General features: G+C 35.4%; 2 protein-coding genes and 1 long non-coding RNA gene across 5 annotated transcripts; all 3 read right to left on the bottom strand.

Moving 5' to 3' along the window:
* Positions 1-2,640: 2,640 nt before the first annotated feature.
* On the bottom strand, positions 2,641-6,763 carry LOC123900109 (tRNA (adenine(58)-N(1))-methyltransferase catalytic subunit TRMT61A-like). The gene is made up of 4 exons (XM_045951428.1): positions 6,660-6,763; positions 5,301-5,774; positions 4,435-4,679; positions 2,641-3,174 (listed from the first exon to the last, which is right to left on the bottom strand). The coding sequence occupies exons 2-4, from the start codon at positions 5,747-5,749 to the stop codon at positions 2,936-2,938; spliced, it is 933 nt and encodes a 310-aa protein (XP_045807384.1). The 5' UTR covers positions 5,750-5,774; positions 6,660-6,763; the 3' UTR covers positions 2,641-2,935.
* Positions 6,764-9,818: 3,055 nt separating this feature from the next.
* On the bottom strand, positions 9,819-12,871 carry LOC123898396. Of its 3 annotated transcripts, none has more exons than XR_006805311.1 (5): positions 12,592-12,871; positions 12,440-12,506; positions 11,837-11,898; positions 11,585-11,724; positions 9,819-10,165 (listed from the first exon to the last, which is right to left on the bottom strand). It is a non-coding gene; the product is annotated as an uncharacterized LOC123898396 (long non-coding RNA). The 3 variants fall into 3 exon arrangements; XR_006805312.1 differs by having other exon boundaries at positions 12,601-12,871; XR_006805313.1 differs by having other exon boundaries at positions 12,440-12,500; positions 12,601-12,871.
* Positions 12,872-14,996: 2,125 nt separating this feature from the next.
* Positions 14,997-17,471, bottom strand: LOC123896381. The gene is made up of 3 exons (XM_045946774.1): positions 16,289-17,471; positions 15,311-16,201; positions 14,997-15,043 (listed from the first exon to the last, which is right to left on the bottom strand). Exons 1-3 carry the CDS (start codon positions 17,469-17,471, stop codon positions 14,997-14,999), a joined length of 2,121 nt encoding a protein of 706 aa, XP_045802730.1.
* Positions 17,472-21,852: the final 4,381 nt, after the last annotated feature.

Here is a 21,852-nt window from a genome sequence, read left to right as displayed (position 1 = left end):
TAATGAGGTAGTTAAGCAGGCACTGTCCATGATGGTCCCTATTTTAAATGCAGGTTCAATCCATGTGTGTTAGTACTCAATAGTAAGTCTACTAGCATAGGAGTACTGTTTTTTTGTGATTAATTAATACTGCTGGGGTATATTGATATCCAATTGTCAAATGATCAGAGGGTATCACAGTTGACAGGATTATTTTTTTAAGCTGAATTCAGCTGTGGAATTTTTTCAATTATTTGGTCAATTCTAATTCTGGCCGGTGGTTAGTTTTATGACAACCATTCAATTGTTTGAAGTAAGGTATGTGAATTTATTGCAAGATTGATGATGTTATTTATGTTTGATGGAGGACAACTCTTGTAGTACACGGCTTGAGTGCTACTACAAAGCTTTCAACTAAGGATTTTATCAATGTCGCGGTGTGTGACTGTCGTTGGCTAAATATTTTTGAGACTTTTGAAATTGAGAGCACCAGGTCGACCTTAAAGTGTCAAGGCTTTGATAAGATTATGTTTGGATGGAAGCCGGATTCCATCCTTCCGAGTTCCACTATTCTCTCCATCTCCTTCCTTTCATAATTCGTGTCTATCTCTCTCTAAATTTTAGAGAGAAGATTAAGAGGAAAAAAAATAAAAAAAAAAGACGAAGAGAGAAATGATCAAGGGAGAGATAGATAACAAATTGTGGAAGGAGGGAGTAGAGAGAATTGATGGAAGGAAATGATCCAAATTCGTTTAGAGGGATTTTGAAGGAGAGAACTTACCTTCTTTTTTAAATTAATTGTGATTGAAATAATATATGATTATTTCTATCAACTTAATTTTTTGAAAATTTTTTTTTTATAAAATCACATTAGTAAAAAAATAATAGTAAAATATTGTTTTATTTAGAATAATGTGCATCTGATATTTATACTATTATAGTAGTAGTACTCCTATTTGTTTTGATAAAATAATTAGTAAAATATTTTAATGAAGTTTAGTACCCAAAAACATTGATGGTGTGAATACTGTTTTTGTTGTGTGTGTCATGTTAATTAATTTAAAGAAATAAAAATATTATTTAATTTAGAATAATGTACATCTGATCTGATATTTATACTAAGTACTCCTACTCCTATTTGTTTTGATAAAATAATTAGTAAAATATTTAATGAAGCTTAGTACCCAAAAATATTGATGGTGTGAATAGTTTCTGTTGTGTCATGTTAAATACACATGCGATATAACTCACTTAAAAGTCAAACACAACACAGAAAACATTAAATGTCACTGCACGTTTAGTTCTGCTCCTATTATGGTGAAACTACATCAAAATGTATCTCACCGTTGAAGCTTCAATATTGTGCGTTTGGTTGCTTTTAAGGCAGTGCAAACAATCAATAAGCGTAGCTTTTAAAAAAAAACACTAGCTTAACAAAACTATACACATGCTAAGAGGTAGCTTGAAAGGGAATGTGCACTCACTACACTACGTTTTCAACCTAAAATCAAGCATAAGCAAAGTGGCGCCCGAAACATGCCACCATCCGAAAGAGGTTGAAACTACCGGCTTTGCTGGTGTCCGGCTAGGGGGAGAAACAAGGTGTGGAGGTGAGGAGAGGCAGCATGTGACCCAAAGAGGTATAAGACCAACCCAATGTAACCTTGTTATATCACTAGAATTTATATTATACTTTTGTGATTATTAGAGTATACAAACACTGCTGTGTGACAATTTGAGTGCAGTAGCACTGTCACATAATCCAATTCTTCACTCTCGGACAAAGCACATTGAGATTGACATTCATTTTGTTAGATAGAAAGTTATTCCAAAGCAATTGCACGTTCTTCATGTTCCAGCCACCGCTCAGTTAGCCGATCCTCTCACTAAACCTTTATCTCCTTCAAACTATGAGGCTATTCAGAACCAAACTCAAGGTGTTTTCATTTCTTCCACCACCTTGAGTTTGTAAGGGGGATATTAGAGTATACAAAGAAAGATCAATTAACTAAGCATTGTAATCTTTGTAAATAGAACCCCACGTATCACTTTGTAAACAGAATTGTAAAACTACAATCTTCAATGAAATGAAAAGCTTTGTTATATTCCCTTTAATTTCTCTTATAGTGATCATGTAAGCTTTGTAATGAACACATCAACACTGAATCATCACATAGACTTTTTAATATGGGGCTTCACGGAAACTCGGAAGAGAAAAAGAAGGATGTTTTCTCTTCCGACCCCCCGTGTTTTTTTTATACTCCTAAATTTCTAATTTTGCCCTTGTAGAAAACTTCGGTTTCTAGAAACTGAATTTTTTTTTTTGCCTTGAAAAAAAAATTTGGTTTCTAAAAACCGAAATTTACTCTGAATTTGCACTAGAAAAAATTCGGTTTCTACGAACCGAATGCAAAATTGGAATATTGGGGCTATAAAAGAATCGCGGGTCGGAAGAGAAAACATAAAAAAGAAGACTGTTAACATTTTGAAATTCAAATGATCAACTTTAAAAAATAAGAAAAATGAGTCTAAAACTTTAAATTAAGTTAAAGGACATTCGAATCCGATGTAATTTTGCCTGCAACGTTAGTTCATGTGACTTTGTAAACAAAGCCTCCAATGCACTGACTTTGTAATGTGAACAAAGTATAGAAATTTCAGTACCAAGAAACTGCTAATAACATAAATCAATCACACTGCTGGTAAGAATACATGGCAAATGAATAAAATTAATTGTGAAATGTCACATATAATTTGTGCAAATAACTTCCACGCTATTTAGTACTTTCTCAGGTATATTTGTAGCCAAACACATATGACATACAAAATATTCCTATCAAAATTGATGATTATAACGAACAACAATTTCTTGCATGATGCTCAAAATTGAAAAGATACAAAAAATACTAAGTTTTTCCTCTACTACAAAAAATGAAGGACATGATAGCAGCACTTGTCATGTAAAGCATTTAAGTCTTGCAAATGTCAAATAGCCGGTGTGACCTCGAGCTTCACCACAAGGTCTAACCATTACAGAAGACGACGTTGGATTGCTGAGAACATAGTTTCCATCTGAACATTGTCTCCTCTTGCAAGGAATAGAACCATTAGAACCATTGTCATCTCCACGAAAGCTTTCCATTTGCCCTTCTCGAATTTCATATGTGCGTAACAGTACCTCAAATGTCCTTATATCTTTCACATAAGCAAAATATACACAAAAGAATTTGTTAGTAGGCCTCCACTATTAACCATACTTATCTAAGGCGCAAGCCCGTTATAAATGTCCAGTCTAACATAGTTGTATTTTATGTTAGAATAAATAGAATAGAAGCGGGTAATAGGGGATATCTAGGTGTTTCTAGGCTCTCTAACTCCTAGCGGGCAGTTATTTTCCCTTTATATCTCTTCATGCAGTTTCTGTATTTCCCTGTATTTTCCTTTTGTAACACAACTTTGTTCAAAATTTATTTACAGAGTTTCATCAATAAATCCGCATGTAATTATCCAGTAAATTAAGCGTAGAAAAGAAGAATCGGAACCGATTCTAACACTGATATCAGAAAGCAGTTGATCCAGACAGTTATCTATTGCAATTTTTTTTAAGAAGTATCTATTGCAATTCTGAAATCTGATCAGGGTAGCGGTTAATGGTGGTGCAGAATAGAGGCAAGAATTGAATTTTTAGAACGTGCCTATGAAGGATACATGGCCGCACGTGAGGAAATTCAGGAGATGCGATGACTTCTAGAGGCAGAGAAGTTTGAATCGTGGAGAAGGATTGAGGAATTGCTGGAAACAGTCAGAGGCATGACACTGCATAATGAACATGATAAATTCCGTGGAGGAAATTATTCTGGAAATGGTGATGGAAGTGGCTTAAGAGAGGATTTCAAAACTGGCCACAAACAGAAATGGGCAAGTTTAATGATCCTAATATTTGATGGAGAGGATGCATTTGGTTGGACAAGTAGAGTGGAACGATATTTTGAATTGAAGGGTGTAGGCGACAATGATAAAATTCAAGCCGCTATGATTGCCATGGAAGGCAAGGCCCTTACATGGTATCAATGGTGGGAATTTAGTGCAAAAAATCTTATTTGAGAGGATTTGAAAGAAGCAATCATATACAAAGGTTTCAACCAACCATACTTCAGAGCCCTTGTGAATTGTTACCAAGTCTCGAACAAACGGGGACTGTGGAGGAATAAGGGAACAATTTGAATTATACGCTGGACCACTTGCAAAAATAGATTATGAAAGTGTATTTAAAAATAGATTGAATATTTTTCAAAATTCTGAAAAATTTCGAAACATTGTTTTCAGTATTTTCGGAAATGTATTCTCTCTGGTTTGCTTCCATATTCTCTCTAGTTTGCTTCAAATGTCATTCCATCTACCCTCATGAAAGTAAAAATGAAATGTTGTTAGATAGTAAACAGGTCCTAAAAGTACCTGTGAAGCGGGACTGAAGTACATCACATGATCGTTGAACTTGCTCAACGCATGGAGAGAACGAGCACAATGTGCCATCTTGTTTAAGCATTTTTGCAGCTGAAGGAATAGCCGACCAAGGTTGAGGTAGATCCAAAAATACAGAATCAGCCAAGCCAGTAAATTCATCAGGAAATCCCTCGCCCTGAATGTCCCTAACTCCACAACTGATCAAGTTACTTAAACCTGTTCTCTCAAAATCATCCCTGCAAATAGTTTAAAAATCAAGTAAATACATGACTTAAAAATTTATTCAACTTTCTACCTTACCCTACATAACTCATGTCAATAAAACAAAAACAAAGTAAGGTCGAGAGTGTAATCATTAACTGGTTTCAAGATTATTATTTTTCAGACATCCAAGAAGTTTAAATCCTATTGAGTGAAGCACTTATATGACTACAGAATTAGTATACTATTGTATATCAACTTGTACAGAACAGAAGAACTGACATTTTGAATAATGGAGTATTTATTCATCTAACATTAACCTAGCAATTTCATAAGCATAAACCCAACAATAAGCTAATAAAACATAAGTTTAAATATGAATGACTATTGGTGTAAAGTTTGACACTGCACTATAATTATCTGTTGAGACAACATTTGAAGAGTTAAGCTTCTTAGGCAATAGTATTGATACTTGAAAGTCAAACTTTTATAATTTACCAATACCATGAAAGTGCTATAAAATATATTGTATAAGTGCTTATGTGTGTGTATGTTGGCTTTATTCACAATGTACCAAAATTAAATCATTCAAAATAACCCAAGCAAGTGAAGTAGTTAAAGATCCACTTCCAGTTCCAAAATAACACAAATGTTACCTAGCTGATGCAGATCTTTGTTCATGAAAATCGAATGTGTAGACATGTCCTGTAGGTGCAACTGCCCTAGCAAGTGAAGTAGTTAAAGACCCACTTCCAGTTCCAGATTCAAGAACCAAACAACCAGGAACAATCTCCAAGTACATTATAACAAAACTAATATCCGCAATATAGAGAATTTGAGTCCTATGACTTAACACCAGAGTCCATAATTCTGGTGTGGGAGCTAACAAGTAAACAAAACCACCCTTACTGCTGAATACTTTAGACCCAAAAGGCTTTCCAATCCAATCTGAATGTTTAAAAACACCAAAACGGTTCTGCAAGACCGAACCCTCAGACACCGTTACAGCCTTCATATTGTCATGTCTTTCATAAACAATAACCAAATCGCCGTTACGAATTAATCGATTGAATGATATTCGTTTTTCAGGATGACTAGCCAACATCTTGAAAGTTTTCAAATTCTTCAACCTAGTAAAAAAGAACAACTATATGTCATCCACAAAAGGAATAAACCAATTACATTTGGGATGTGTGTTGTGAGAGCATACACCAAACCTATTTAAATAAACAGCTTAAATTAAGGCTTATAGTGATTATCATATAAGTGCTATGAACAATTGACACGTCAACACCGGTGAAAATTGGAAAAAATAAATAAATAAATTGAACGTATCACATGTCTCGATATTGTGTTGAACACTTACACACCAGACATGCCTTCCACCAGAAGTATCGTTGCTACAAAGTATATTGTATAAGTGCTTATGTATAAATTATGTGCCCGTCTGGACTTGGCTTACTTTTGAGCTTATGAAAATAGTTTATGCAAATACATAAACTTTTATGTTAATTCATAAGTTTTCACTAACAAAAATTGTATCTTTATAAGCTGTTTTCTCATAAACTATCTTTAAAAAGTTATAATAATACATAAAAGCTTATTTATTTGCATAAGTTGTTCCGCATAAGTTCAAAAATAAGTCGATCCAAACGGAATATAACTAAAAACAACATACACACACCTATGTCATAAGTTAATTTCATAAACTCTGCCAAATAATCTCACAAGTGTTTATACCAATAAGTCAATCCAAACAGACCGTAGTCTTCACCTTCAAGTTAAATTTCATGAAAACAATAATTACACAATTTTGCATTCCACTTAGTCCCCAAATTCACACAGATCATTTAAGCATATAAAACTGATAAAAGCAAAAGCAGAATAATTAAAGGCTGATTGTCTAAAATGAAATTAAGAAGATTTATTTGTTTTATAGTATGGCCACACACACTATAACATTATTAGAACAGAAGAAAAAACACAAAATGAATTCACAAAATTAGTGGCTTTACCAGTTGAAGAAATTGAATTCGCCTTCAATGAGGGTTTTGAAGCTTACTCTGTGACTGTGTTTTATGAACAAACCAACAACTGCACTGACCTAAACACTAACTAGTAACCGTTCGGTTTGGATTTATTTCTTTATCATTTGTTTTTTTACTAATCTTTATCATTTTTTTAATAATATTTGGATTAATTTTTAAAATTTTTTTTTTTTTTACACACTATGTACCAAATATAAATAAATTCACACGTATGTTGAAGTTCAATTAAATTATGGATTAAATATGTTTTTTATCCCTGTAAAATAGCGATATTTGTCTCGGTGAGTTTAACTTGTTGGTAGAGACATCACACTGTATATAAAGGACATTTGTCTCGGTAAACTTAACTCAGTTAGTAGGGACATCACACTATATATGTAGGAGACAGAGTTCGAACCCCGGATACTCCACTTATTCATATTTAAGATGGAATTTCTAGCCACTAGATTACTTTACCAAAAAAAATGGCGACCTTTTTAGTTTAGTCCTACTTAATTTTTATTAAATTTTTAAACCCTAAAAAATTATCAGGCACTCAGTTTAGTCCCTATTGTTAATTCGATGTTTATTTTTGAATGATTTTTTCGCAAGCATGTTTAGAACATCATAAAAAGTTCATCCATAAAAAATAAACTTAAAATTTGATTTCTAGGTCATAATTTTTGTTACTTTTATCTTAAACTTTTGTCGTTTAAAAAATTCATATTTAATTCATATCATGTTAAAAAAGTTTAAATTTTAGTAAATAAACTTTATATGATATTTTAAACATGTCTAAAATATTATTAAAAAATTTAAGAGTTTAATGATAATTAAACAAATTTAATAATTTTAGTAGGGACTAAAACTATGTACAAATCATGGTAATCCAAAAAAAGCTACGTACAAATAAAATTTTGCAGGGACTAAAAATATAATTAAAATTAAGTAGAGACTAAAGTTAAAAGAACCCCATTTTATATGGACCAAAAATATATTTAATATTGATAACATGTTTTTAAAGTTATTTTTCAAAATATCCCTTCAAATATCTATATGAAATAGGATGAATACATTAAGTCATCTTCTTCACTAATTTATAACAAAATACATTCAAATACACCTCAAAATTGTTTGAACCAATGTGTTTTATTTGCATTAATCTTCCTCTAAACTCTAAAATTGAAATTTTGAATCCTCGTTAAACTCTAAATTTATCAAATGCTTTTTTTTAGGTTTAATGAAATGTTTCAAATCCTTCGCATCTTATTTTTCAAAGTCTTCGTTATGTTACAAATGAATAAGATAACTGAATATCTCGTGCACATATTTATAAAAGTAAAGGACTTTTGTGGAAAAAAAAAGATACAGGACTAATTTGTGTACATTTATGAAGATAAATGATTGTAATTCAATTTTGTCAATTTTTTTTTGCCTAATTTAAATAATAGATATTGCTCTATTAATTTAAATAAGTTTGAAGAAAAAGAAGTTAATTGTATAAAAATAAGACAATAAATTTAGGATTGATTCAAAAAATAATTTTAAAAAACAACATTTTTTCCACTTAGACCTGTGGGTATACTTAGACATGTGGGTACGACGGCTGCGCTGCTTTATTACATTTTTTCCCTCTTTGCTGATTTTTCCACTTTTATTGCTTCTGTGTCAAGTAACTTCACTTTTCCAAGTATTTGCTTGCTTTTGGGCTTCAACTGCTATTAAAACTACTCTAATTTGCTACTAAAAATAACATATAATTGACTGTCATCACAACCCCACACTTAAACTGTTGTTCGTCCTCGAGTAACACACATGTGGATATACTTAAACAATTGGATTAAAAGTATGATTTTTTTTTTATAAACTTCACGTTAAATATAATAATATGAAACTTATTCTCATCAAATTTAATGCAAATAGCATTTAATTTACTTCCTCTCTTCTATTCCCCATAATTAATAACCAATAAAAATTCTTTTTACATCTTCTTATGAAATTTATTTCAAGAAAAACATAAAAAATCATACTTCAAATTATTATTGAGCAGGGTACTTTCGGTGAATGACAATAAGGAATCAATTTGGTGGAAAGATGTTATTGGCACGGCAAGGGAGGGGGAGGTCGACTATTTTATGTCAAATGTGGGTTGTTGTGTTGGCAATGGTAAGAACATTGGCTTTTGGAAGTTTAAATGGTTCGGTAATTAATCATTCTTTTAGTGTATTATTTCCTAATCTCTTCATTAAAGAAGCAAACCAAGAAGTTATGATTGCGGATAGGTTGCTTTGGAATGGCGAATTCCTCGTGGGGTCATGGCAGTGGCGTGCTACTCTATCAGACAACGAACAACAACAACAACTTCTTGAACTCCAAAATTTGATAACTGGTTTTTCTATACAACCGAATAGAGATGATAAGTGGAGATGGATGTCGGGTTCCATTGGTCTTTTTTTCGTAAAATCCTGCTATACTTTGTTGCTTCAATCACGAAATTCTATTACCGTGGATTCAAATGTATTGGGGGCTGTTGAGAATCTTTGGAAGAACGATATTCCTTCTAAGGTTAGCATTTTTGGATGGAGATTATTATTACAGAAATTACCCACAACCACAAGGCACTACTACAAAAATAGGTGTTTAATAGCATTTTTTTTAACTTTTAACATCGCTTAAAAACGCTATGACTGAATCCGCTATTATAGGTCTGGGTGCCTATAATAGCGTTTTAAAACGCTATCAAATATGTACTTTTAATATCGGGTTTTCCAAAACGCGATCTTGTATCGTCCTGCGCGCGACCAAAGACGTTTTCGGAGACGAGTTTCGATAGCGCTTTTTTGTAAAAGCGCTGTTATATATAATCTATAATAGCGCCCGCGTTTATAAAACGCAATTATAATTCGTTGTCTGGGCTAACATTTAACAGCGCTCGTGTAAAAAACGCTATTGTATGTCCTGTATTGTTTTTTTTTTTTTTACTAATCCTGACCCTTTTTTTTAAACAATAAATTGCACTTTTTTTTTGTTTGACAACTTGCTCTTGAACTTTTAAAATATATAGTACCAATATATATATATATATATACTTTCAAAATATATATTATCAAATTTTTTTTTAAAAATAGTGTTGTACCACACAAGCTCTAATAAAATGAAAACTTTATAGAGGACAAAAAAGTAATATTTCCAATATATAACATGAATAATATACAAGATTTATGTGGGCTGAAACAATATTCAAGAAGCTAAGTACATATAACTCTCACCACCAAAACAAACTTATGCTAATGCTAATACAAAGGTTCTATGATCTCAAGAAGCTAGCTGAATATATAAAGGTGTTAAGTACAATAAGCTCCCAGCATACCATTTCCTGCAACCAGCTGATGAGTTCAAAACACCAAAGCAATGAAACTAAAATTAACCTAAGCACACTCCTCTGCCATTTTCCAAACCAAGTCAGCAGTACCTCTCATGTTTTCAAGAAGTCCCTGAAAAATTAAGAATATACTCAATACAATCAATATCTTGTGCTCAGGATAAGTTATTTTACAAAATGATGTCAAACAATAGCTATAACATTGCTGTGTGGCAGAATTTGACCAAACTGCTATTTGCGATACACATTTGACAACACTAAGGACCATTCATATTAGAAGACCAAGATGTTTGCATAAATGAAAAGACGTAGGATTTTTAGGAGTCCCTTGTATGTTCATACAAATGCAAGAAAAAGAAGTGATAAAAGAAAAACTACTTGTTCATTGCAACAATCTAGTAGTTCCATCTAAGAGTGTAATAATTCTCTAATTGGATATCAATACTACCTTGGGATCACCAGTAGTTCTAATATATGAATGCTAGTGTATCAAATATTTTGTGTTAGAGTAATTGCAGATAGATACGTGCCAAGTAATATAGTAGTTTCTTTCATGACAAATTACACTAGATAGAAGGAAAAAGAGTAATAATATGAAAAATTGATAACTCGCCACTTCTAAAAATTCATTCTATGAATATATTATCAACTCAAACTTCTCAACTTCTTGCTTATGTTCTGGAGTAACCTTTCCAAAGCTCACGAGGGCTACACAAAAATAGATAAATAAATTAAGGCAGCTGCTTCTTTCATTTTTATAAAAGAAATTGAGAAAATCAATGGAATTTACTCTAAAAAGTTCACTAGATAGTAGAAAAACAACCCAAAAGCTAAAATACTAGAATAACACTAGCATAATTAGCACACAGTGCTATACCACAGACCGAATTAACAATAGAAGCGCATCACACCAGATCAGCAAAAGGAGAAGAAAGCGGTCGCTACCAACAACCAGCAACACAATAGAAAACGTAGACATATATGAAAATAGATGAAAGATGGAGATATTTATTCATGTAAAATCAAAATCAAAAACAATCGGAGGTTAAATACCTCTACGCAACAAACTTGGAAGCACAAGCTACATAAGAATTGGTTTTGAGTTCTGACAACAATCACAATGTAGACCTTATAAATACCACCATAAAATCGTAAAAACTAAACTTATAAATACAGAACAATTGTGTAAACCTCCAAGGGATCAATACATTGTATCAATTGAGGCCAAGTGCAGAAAAAGAAAAAATGATGATGGAGTATCATATAGTTCATTTCAAATTATCATCCATAAATAATGAATTTTATCAGACTGCAACATATTATTATCATCGACCAAAAGTGAGAAAGATTTGAAGAGAACCTCTCTTCTGCTGAATGCATCTTCTATGCTCAGTTTTTGAATTATATATGCATGAATATGATGAAAGAAAAAAAACCATAGAAGTATAAACGTAACCAACTAGCAAGAGGGAACTCATTTGTTATAATTCGATACCAGATTATTAACTATTGCAAATTTTACATCAATTACCTCATTTGCATCAGTTGATCAGGTTAGAATAGCTTCCTTAGCTTCTACATATTCTTGAACAGATACCAGGTCCTCCTTTTCTTCACTGTTGCTTTGAATCAATTGTAGGTTCTTCCCAACCATGTTTTTGCATATCAATTCTGCTTGCATTTGAAAGATCAAGATGAACATTTTCTTCCGTTTTTCAAATAAAAGTGAAATTCTAAGACAAGAAAAACTACAAATTATAGATCAATGTAACACGTGACCTACAAGTTATGGTATGAAATAACGACGCCGGCTAGGTGCAATTATACCAGAGTTGTTGACCAAATCTACAAGAATCAACATAAGTAACCCATAAGAAACATTAGAAATGATTAAATTAAAAATCCTACATTAAAATAAAACAAAATTTAAGTTGTATGCTGAAAATATCTCATCCAACCAGCCTTGGTCATGCCAATACCATTGTCAACAATGGTTAGAGTGTTATGTCTTGTCAAGAATGATGTGGAATCAGATAAACAATTCTGGCTGCCCATCGAGCTTGCTCTTGTCCGTTAAACTCTCAAAACATATTTTTTCCAAGGTTTACAGAGATTCACACAATTTTTGTAGATAATAACTATATAACAAAAACACAACTAAAATTCCAACAGATAAAGCACTTAGGATCAAAGGGAAACAAGGGTCAAATTCAATTCCAACTGAATAAAATTTACACTAAGATAATGCTTCTTCAAAAACAACCACCACAACAAGGATCAAAATTAATTCCAACCCATTAAGGTTGACACTAACTAAGATAATGCTTCTTCAAAAACAAACACAACAACAATAAAACAAAATAGACTTAGTAAAATTCACACTAACCATCTTGTTTTGTGGAACTTTAAAGTTAATTCAACCATTTTGGCCTGCATACAGATAAACCCTATTCCTAAAAAAACCATTAAAAATTAATTAAAAAAATCCCACAAGAGTTTAATCTTAAAAATTAAATTACATAGAGAAATTGAAATTACTTTGAGCACCTGCAAAGCAACACGAATTTCCCCAAAGCTAGCCTTTCCAGGTATGTTGATTCTTTGCCTTTCGCGTAACAACCTAAAACATATACGATAAAAGAAGGGCGTGAGGGAAACAGAGGTATTCATAGCAAGAATTTAGGGTTCAACGGTGGGTTCTTTCTGGAGGTATTGAGTCGAAACAAAGGAACTAAGGATTTAGGGTTCAATGGAGATTGAGGTGCTGGGTTGAAACGAGATGGAGTTCAACGGAAAGAAGATGGAGGTCCATCGTGAAATCTGAAGATGTATTTAATTTATTTTTGTTTTATTTTATTCTTTCCTATTTCTAACAAAAAAAAAAAAAAACTACCAAGAGGTCAAAGGTTCGACACTCACTAGTAGCGAATTTCTATTTTTTAATTCTTTTTATTATAGCGCTTTTGTCAAAACTGCTATTATAGGCTATCAAATTTAATAGCGCTTCTCCTAAAGAGCTATAATAATGTTCCGCATTCGTAATTATGATAGCGCTTTTAACAAAAGCGTTGTTATATCGTCCTTAAATTCCAGGCTTTAATAGCGTTTCTTCTTAAAGTGCTATTATAGGGGCTCCGTCTTACCTTTTAAGAGCGCTTTTTAAAAAAGCGCTATTAAATTGGCGCTATAATAACTCAAAATTGTAGTAGTGGGGCAGCTTTGCATCATAGAGGTATTTTATCCACTTCACATATCTTTCTTGCATTTTCTGTTTTCTGGATAGTGAAAATTGCTCCCACCTCTTTTTCCATTGTCATGTTATTAAAGGTGTATGGGAAAAGGTGTTTGGATGGTTAGGACAATATCTGCCGCAAGGTTTGGAAGGTTGGAATCATTTTCTTTATTTTGGGAACATGGTTAAATCAAAGAAAGGTAATCGTGTCCAGCACTTGATTTGGTTAGCCACTACTTGGTGCATTTGGAAGCTTAGAAATAATGTGGTGTTCAATGGTGAAATTCTGGCACACTAGTATTAAGATGTTGTACTCAACGCTTCACCACTATAGTACACTTTTAACGCGTGAATCAATGATCCAACATCCAACAGCGCATACACAAGGAATAATAAACTAAACAAAACTGAAAGTAAATTAACACAGTAATTTGTTAACCCAGTTCAGCATAAGCCTACTCTGGGGGATACCAATCCAGGAGTGAATCCACTATGATAGTATTAGTTTGAAGCCCTCAATAAACCTCCCGTTTATGACTTCTCACCTAATCACCACCCGTGCTATATCCTACCTAAGACACACCTAGGTATGAGAACCTCCGCTCACCTCCTCTTGACCACAGCCACTGTGATCGTACAATACTAGATTTAATATGTGAAGACACACTTCATAAAACACTCACACCACTTCTGTGCTTAAAAGCTTTGGAATGGTATACACACACTATCTCCTTGCTTAGAAGCTCCAGAGATATTACAATGCACAAACACACAGTTCCTAGTCTAGTGGAAAATCAACACAAGACTTAGAACACAATAGACACAATACTAAAACCTAAACTCACGCTTTGTAAGACTCAAATCTGGTTTCAGTGATTTGAACAAAGGCTTCAACCTTCTTTAAAAAGCCTTCACGAGCTCAGCTAGGTCTTCAGTTAGGCTTCAATGACATAGCTTGATTAATGGATCCTTCAAGGAATATTCTTCGATTAAGATGTTTTGTTTCCTTAACTTGAAGATCTGATTAATAAGCAAAACTTGATCACGCGATCCATTAATAATTATGCGTGACAACGCTCCTTATCACAAACGATCATTTATTGTGGATTCCATATTTAGAACTTAGGCGCGAGATCTCAACATACACAGGCCCGGTCTACTGGATGTGGTATCCAATGTTGAAGCATTGTACCAAACATCTTGCTTATACTGGATGGTGGAAGCATGTAGTTCCACATCAGGAAAGATCACATGTTTTAGCAAAATGAGGCCAATCATACAACGCCAACAATCTCCCCCTTTGGCAATTTTTGGCTAAAACATCCTAAGATAATTTCAACCGTCCTAAAGGGATACACAGGCTACCTTTTCTTCAACTCAACGTAGGCACACAATCATGAAGTAAAGTAGAACAATTTAACATGCTTGTTTTAATAACCCCTCAAATAAAAATAGCATATTTATCATGTATCACATTAGAACTTCAGAGGCATGCAACAGCGGAAGGATAAGCACAAGAGCCTCACAGGAATTTGCCAATAGAGAGTATAAGATTCTCATAAAAGAAACACTGGGAAAAATAAATTCCCTCAAAACTGAGAAAAATAAATTCTCAGGAACAGATGATGCTTCAACATGCAGTAGCACATTGTGTGCTAAGCAAAAAAAATATTGCTCCCCCTCAAAAATAGAATTGAGTACCAAGTTCGTCTTACTCCCCCTTAATCCATGCATAGGAGTATTCAGATGATCCAGCATCTGATGGCACATCAAGCTCAGCATCTATTATGGCATACAATAACTACTCCCCCTTTTTAGCCACAAAATAGACAAAATGGGAACTGCACAAAATAATATCCAAAGGCAGTGCAGATAGTAGCAGAACAGAAAGTGCAGACAAAATATTACAAACCATGCACACTAGGTGCTAAATTCAGGGCTCAGCCCACAGACATGCAAAACAAAAAGATAAAATCCAAATAAGAAAACATCAGAATTACACAGAAGCACTTGGGGAGGAATCACTTTCTTCTCCTTCAGTATCTGAGTCAGCTTCTTCTCCACCACTAGAACCATCATCATCTGCATCAGCTGCTTGAGCTGCAGCCTCTTCAACCCTGAGAGCATGTATCATCCTTTCAAACTGCAACTTCTTTTCATCTAGCTCTTTACAGTTTGCTTCCAGCATAGCAATCATCTCCTTCCTTGTCATAGGAGTGTCAGCAGCAGCATTTGATGGTCCAACAATATCTGGCGCATGCTGTTTACTGTACAGCTTCTGATGAATGGCCAGAGGAGTTGCCCTTTTCTTAGCAGATTCATCCTCATGCCTTATATTCGGATGTTGGGACAAGATGATGTCACAGAGCAAAGTTGGAAATGCAATGGGTTGCTTGGTTACTGAGGTCTTAGCATGCTGCACAACTTGATTGAAAATATATAGACCAGCATTAAACTTAGTACCAGTACCAATCATATAAATGAGCTTACCCAGATTTGTTGCAATATCAGATGCATGTGTTGTAGGAACCCAGTTGACAGATGCAATACGATTCAAGATGGCATACTTTTGGGTTAGCTTGACAGCAGGTACCTTCGCCTTCTTGGGCCAGGTTTTCACCTTTTCAGTTGTGATAGTTTTGCAGACCACATTGTCAGATACATCTATGTCAGGGTGAGGATCATCAGCATTACCCAGCACCTTGTTGATCACACTTGGAGAAAATGTCACACATTTTCCTCGAACATATACCTTCTGAAATTCTTTGTCCAATGGATTGTCACAACCTATAGGGATGTTGACAACAAACTCCCTAACCAGCTTTTCATAGCAGGAGCCTAAGCCCCACACAGTTTTGATCAATCCAGCATCATTGATCAAACTCACAATCTCTTCACATTCCAGAATATCTTTGCCTAGTTCCCTTTCCAGAGCCAATCTTCTTTTGCAAATGATTCCCCATCGTTGAGCATAAGATGGAAGATGAAATGAAACATTGTCACAGGGAAAGTCTTCAATGTCAGGAGAAACAGATTGAGTCATGGCCTTCTTAGCAGACATGGCCTTCTTAGCAGGAGGCTTGATGCTTGAGTCATCCTTTTCCGCTTCAAATTCAGAGTCACTTGATGGTGCACTCTTCCTTTTCAGCACACCCTTATTCTTTTCAGGAGGAGGTATAGGCTTGCTCCATCCTTTCTTAGGACCATACTTGACAGGCTTCAGAGTATTGTCCTTTGCTTTCTTGGTGACAGCAGGGGTAGTGGTAACAGCAGGTGCAGGTGTAGTGGTCCTGCTTCTCAGTCTTCTCCCAATTCCTTTCTGAGTAGGTGGAGGTTGCAGATCTTCTTCAGAGGGGACTTCATCAACATCCACTATATCCTGTTCTTCATTTGTGGTTTTCTCAGAGTCCTCACCAGCTTCATTCTCTGGCTCAGAATCAGCCACCTCTTCAGGGGTACTTTCTTTGTTTACTTCCTCTTCAGTGGAAGCTTCAGTATTAGATCCATTGCCAAACGACCCAGTGGCAGTGTTAGCATGTGGGCTAGATCCTCCTTTGGATGCTTCAACATCCTTCTCAGCATCAGTTGGTATAGAGGATGGTTCAACACCGGTTGGAGCATCGGTTACAACAGCCTTTTCTTGAAATTTTTCAGTAACATCAGTTATGACATTCGTGGGAACTGTCATATTCTCAGGAACACTAGGATTATTGCTCACACCAACATTCTCAGCAATATTTTGGGTTTTTCCTAGGGTTTCAACAGAACTAGGGTTTTCCTCTACAAAAGGGTTTTCTTGATTCACCTTTTCAGACACAGACTTAACGGACGATTCAACATTCGCATTTTTGCCGGAGGCAACATCATGCGATTCCACATTCGCAGTTTCAGAAAGATCCTTATTCAAGTATGGATCAGACATGCTCAAACCCCTTTTTATGGGAGATTGGGGTTTCTTCTTCTTAGACCTAACAGAATCAGACTTAATAGAGATTGAGGGAGACGATTCACTTACTTTCTTAGTGGATTTTGCAGATTTCTTCTTCTTAGAAGTAGTTGCAGGAATACTTGATAGAGGCATCGCATCTACCACAACAGTTGTTCCTTCCTTCTTAGACTTTGATCTTGTTTTCACAGTATCAGCAATTTTGTTTTTGATCTGAGCGGAACCGGAAGATTGAGACATTTTCACAAGGAAATTGTTGAAGTTTTTGAAGTTTTTGATGATTTGAGATGATGGTTTGTGTTTGCAGATCGCAGCAAAGGGTTCAGAGGAAGTTGAAGGTTTTGGAAAAGAATAATGATGATATGAGAGATGATAGCGTGTAATTGAGAAGTTATGGAAAGTTATTTTTGTCTTTCCTAGATTTACGTGCGCCAATAGTTGAAATTTGGAGAAAAAAACGGTTTCGCGCACATAATGCCTTAACTGCTATAATTCCTCATATAGGCAAATCCCCAATTTGCCCCTAAGCCTTTCAAACTGATTTGCATCTAAAGCTTTGGTGAAAATATCAGCTACCTGTTCTTCAGTTGCAACATGCTCCAATTTCACAATATTCTCTTCCACCAAATCCCTGATGAAGTGATGACGAATGTCAATATGCTTTGTTCTACTGTGCTGAATAGGATTTTTTGAAATATTTATGGCGCTTAAATTGTCACAGTACAATGTTAGAGCATCCTGTTCAACATTGTATTCCTTAAGCATCTGCTTCATCCACAATAATTGAGAGCAACTACTCCCAGCTGCAATGTACTCAGCCTCTGCAGTGGATAGAGAAACACAGTTTTGTTTCTTGCTAAACCATGAGATAAGATTTTATCCTAGGTAAAAACATCCACCAGAGGTGCTTTTTCTGTCATCAGCACATCCAGCCCAATCTGCATCACAATATCCCATCAACCTAGCATTGTTGGTGTGGGAATACATTATTCCATAATCAGAAGTTGCATTGACATACTTCAAGATTCTTTTTACTTGTGTAAGATGGCTCATCTTTGGCTCAGCTTGGTACCTAGCACATACACCAACAGCAAAGGTGATGTCAGGCCTGCTTGCTGTGAGGTATAGTAGGCTTCCTATCATGCTTCTATACAAGCTTTGGTCTACATCTACACCTTTCTCATCCTTGGTCAATTTTAGATGTGTGGCAGCAGGTGTTCTTTTGTGTGCAGCATTTTCCATGCCAAATTTCTTTATGATATTTTTAGCATACTTGCTTTGAGACACAAATATTGTGTCTTCCATCTGTTTCACCTGTAATCCAAGAAAATAGGTTAATTCTCCTACCAAGCTCATCTCAAATTCAGACTGCATCTGTCTCACAAAGTGTTGGACCATTGGTTCCGCCATCCCTCCAAAAACTATGTCATCAACATATATCTGTGCTATCAACAAGTTTCCACTCATTTCTTTGACAAATAAGGTCTTGTCATTTCCACCTTTCTTGTATCCTTGGTTGATCAGGAATTCAGTTAACCTTTCATACCAAGCCCTTGGTGCTTGTTTCAAGCCATACAAGGCCTTTTTCAGTTTGTAGACATGATCCGGATGATTTGGATCTATGAAACCTTTGGGCTGTTCAACAAACACTTCTTCATGAAGATACCCATTTAGAAAGGCGCTCTTGACATCCATTTGGTAGAGTTTGAGTTTGAGGATGCAAGCTACACCAAGAAGCAGCCTTATGGATTCTAGTCTTGCCACGGGAGCAAAGGTGTCATCAAAGTCAATTCCCTCCACCTGAGTGTAGCCTTGAGCTACCAGTCTTGCCTTATTCCTTGTTACTGTACCCTTCTCATCAGACTTATTCTTGTATATCCATTTAGTGCCTATGACATTTACTCCATGTGGTCTTGGAACAAGGTCCCAGACTTCATTTCTCTTGAATTGATTCAATTCCTCTTGCATTGCTTCAATCCAGAACTCATCAGTAAGAGCCTCTTTTATGTTTTTAGGCTCAAATTTTGATACAAAACAAGTGTTTGAGATAGCATCAATCTTTCTTCTGGTAGCAATGCCCTGGTCTGGATCACCTATGATTAGATCTTTAGGGTGATTCTTTTGTGTCCTAATAGATGGTGCTTTTGCTGGGGCAGGTACAGAGTCTTGATCAGATTCATCACCTTTTACCTCAGACTTTTCACTTTGTGTCATCTCATCAGAGTTGTCAGGAGATGGTTCAACATCTGTTTCCACATCCGATGGTTGAGTGGATGGTGCATCATCAATCACAACATTGATCGTTTCCATAATGACTTTGGTTTTTGTGTTATAGACTCTGTAGGCTCTGCTATTTAAGGAGTATCCCAGAAAAATACCTTCTTCACTTTTAGGATCAAGTTTTCGTCTTGGTTCTCTGTCAGCAAGAATGTAGCATTTACTCCCAAAAATGTGAAAGTGTTTCACAGTTGGCTTTCTTCCCTTCCATAATTCATACAAGGTTGCAGATGTTCCCTTTTTGAGTGTTACACGGTTGTGTATGTAGCAGGCTGTACTCATAGCCTCTGCCCAGAATTGATATGGAAGACCCTTGGCATGAAGCATTACCCTAGCAGACTCTTGAATGGTTCTATTCTTTCTCTCTACTACACCATTTTGTTGTGGTGTTATGGGAGCAGAGAATTCATGTTGGATACCTTCTGCTGTACAGAAATCATAGAATTTGCTATTCTCAAATTCCTTTCCATGATCACTTCTGACTCTTATGATGACAGACCCCTTTTCTCTTTGAAGTTGTACACATAAGTTTCTAAAAGTTTCAAAACTATCTGATTTTTCTCTAAGGAAGTCTATCCATGTAAATCTAGAGAAATCATCCACCATAACAAAAGCATACCTTTTTCCTCCAAGACTTTCAGTCTGCATAGGTCCCATCAAATCCATGTGTAACAATTCAAGTGTTCTGGTAGTAGATTGATGTTGAAGCCTTGGGTGCGCCACCTTGGTTTGTTTGCCTATCTGACATTCTCCACATATTGTTCCTTCGTCTATCTTTAGCTTGGGTAATCCTCTGATTGCTTCTTCAGCTATGGCCTTTTTCATTCCTCTCAGGTGTAGATGACCCAACTTTTGATGCCAGAGTTTGACTTCCTCATTTTTGCTTATGAGGCAGGTAGACATATAATTTCCTTCTTCAGACACCCACAAGTAACAATTGTCTTTGGACCTTACTCCCTTCATTATCAGTCTTCCTTCTTCATTTGTAACAAGACATTCTGATTGTGTGAAGTTCACCTTCATGCCTTGGTCACATAGTTGACTGATGCTAATCAAATTTGCTGTAAGTCCTTTCACTAACAGAACATTGTCTAAGTTTGGTAACCCATTATCAATTAGGTTCCCAATTCCTTTTATTTCTCCCTTAGCTCCATCCCCAAATGTTACAAAGCTTGTGGCATAGGACCTTAGGTTGGCTAGATACCCTTCCACTCCAGTCATGTGTCTAGAGCATCCACTGTCAAAATACCAATCTTGTCTAGATGATGCCCGCAGTGATGTATGAGCTATCAGGCTTACACCATCTTCCTTCTTCTTCCACTCTTTCTTGATATTCACGTTATCAGATTTGGGTTCTAGTGGCCGTGAATTCTGTGGATAGCCGTACAGTTTGTAGCAATACGGTCTAATGTGCCCTTTCCTACCACAATAATGACACCTCCAATTCCTTCTTTTAGTTCTAGATCTTGACCTGTTGTATCGATGGTGAGGCGGGTGTTGAGGCATCGAGTTAGTCTGGACATGCTGCTTGGGTTTTAACCATGTGTCAGTTCCCTGATGTGTGGGAGGATGAGGAGGTAGTAACCCACCACTAACAGGAAAAGTTTTATCAATGGGGGTAGTGATTGTAGCTTTGTTGTAACCCATTTCTTGATCCACTATCTCGTAATCAAAGCCAATAGGTTTCTTACCAGCACTTTGTTTTAGCAGCATGGCTTGAAACTTTTCTTCTCCTGATGCAAAAACTCTAACTTGTTTTCTAGCATGCTCCAAGTCTTCATTCAGCTTTTCAATCTCTTTGTTGAGAGTCTTAATTATATCCAGACATTCATTCTTCTCGGCCTGAAGTTGACAATTTGTCTCCTTTTGTTTTTCCAAGGCTTTGCAGAATTCATTGCTCCTGATGAATAAGTCCTTATAGGTAGCCAGAAGTTCTTCATATGATGTTTCATCGCATGATTCAGCATCAGATTCATAGACACCTGTCAATGCATTGACAAGTTTAGCAGATTCACCTTCATCTTCTTCTGAATCATCCTCATCTGACCAAGTAACAGCAAGACTCTTCTTCTTCTTCAGAAAAGTAGGACATTCAGTTTTTATATGGCCAAATCCTTCGCACTCATGACACTGAACTCCTCTAGATGAAGTACTTTTGTCATCACTTCTGATCCTCCTTTGAGTAGATACAGATTTGTTGGAGTCAGATTTGGTGCTTGGACCATTGAACTTATTGTTGAAGTCAGATTTGGTGTTTGGACCATTGAATTTATTTCTTTTATCCATCCTCTTCATGATACGGTTGAACTGTCTACCAAGTAACACCATGGCTTCAGATAAACTT

The sequence above is a fragment of the Trifolium pratense genome, linkage group LG7, assembly GCF_020283565.1.
Source record: "Trifolium pratense cultivar HEN17-A07 linkage group LG7, ARS_RC_1.1, whole genome shotgun sequence".
In the NCBI taxonomy this organism is placed as follows: Eukaryota; Viridiplantae; Streptophyta; class Magnoliopsida; order Fabales; family Fabaceae; genus Trifolium; species Trifolium pratense.
This window is presented reverse-complemented; position numbering and strand designations above follow the sequence as displayed.

Bases quoted from the DNA above. Each gene is read 5' to 3' on its own strand.
- LOC123896381 (XM_045946774.1), bottom strand. From the start codon at position 17,471: ATGTCTCAATCTTCCGGTTCCGCTCAGATCAAAAACAAAATTGCTGAT. The intron at 16,202-16,288 runs GTGACAATGTTT...AAAGGGAACTAG, and splicing joins TGACATTGAAGACTTTCCCT to GCAAAGATATTCTGGAATGT. The intron at 15,044-15,310 runs GTGATTCCTCCC...ATGTGCCATCAG, and splicing joins AGATACTGAAGGAGAAGAAA to ATGCTGGATCATCTGAATAC.
- LOC123900109 (XM_045951428.1), bottom strand. From the start codon at position 5,749: ATGTTGGCTAGTCATCCTGAAAAACGAATATCATTCAATCGATTAATT. The intron at 4,680-5,300 runs GTAACATTTGTG...AACTATTTGCAG, and splicing joins CAAAGATCTGCATCAGCTAG to GGATGATTTTGAGAGAACAG. The intron at 3,175-4,434 runs GTACTTTTAGGA...CTTATGTGAAAG, and splicing joins ACTTCAGTCCCGCTTCACAG to ATATAAGGACATTTGAGGTA.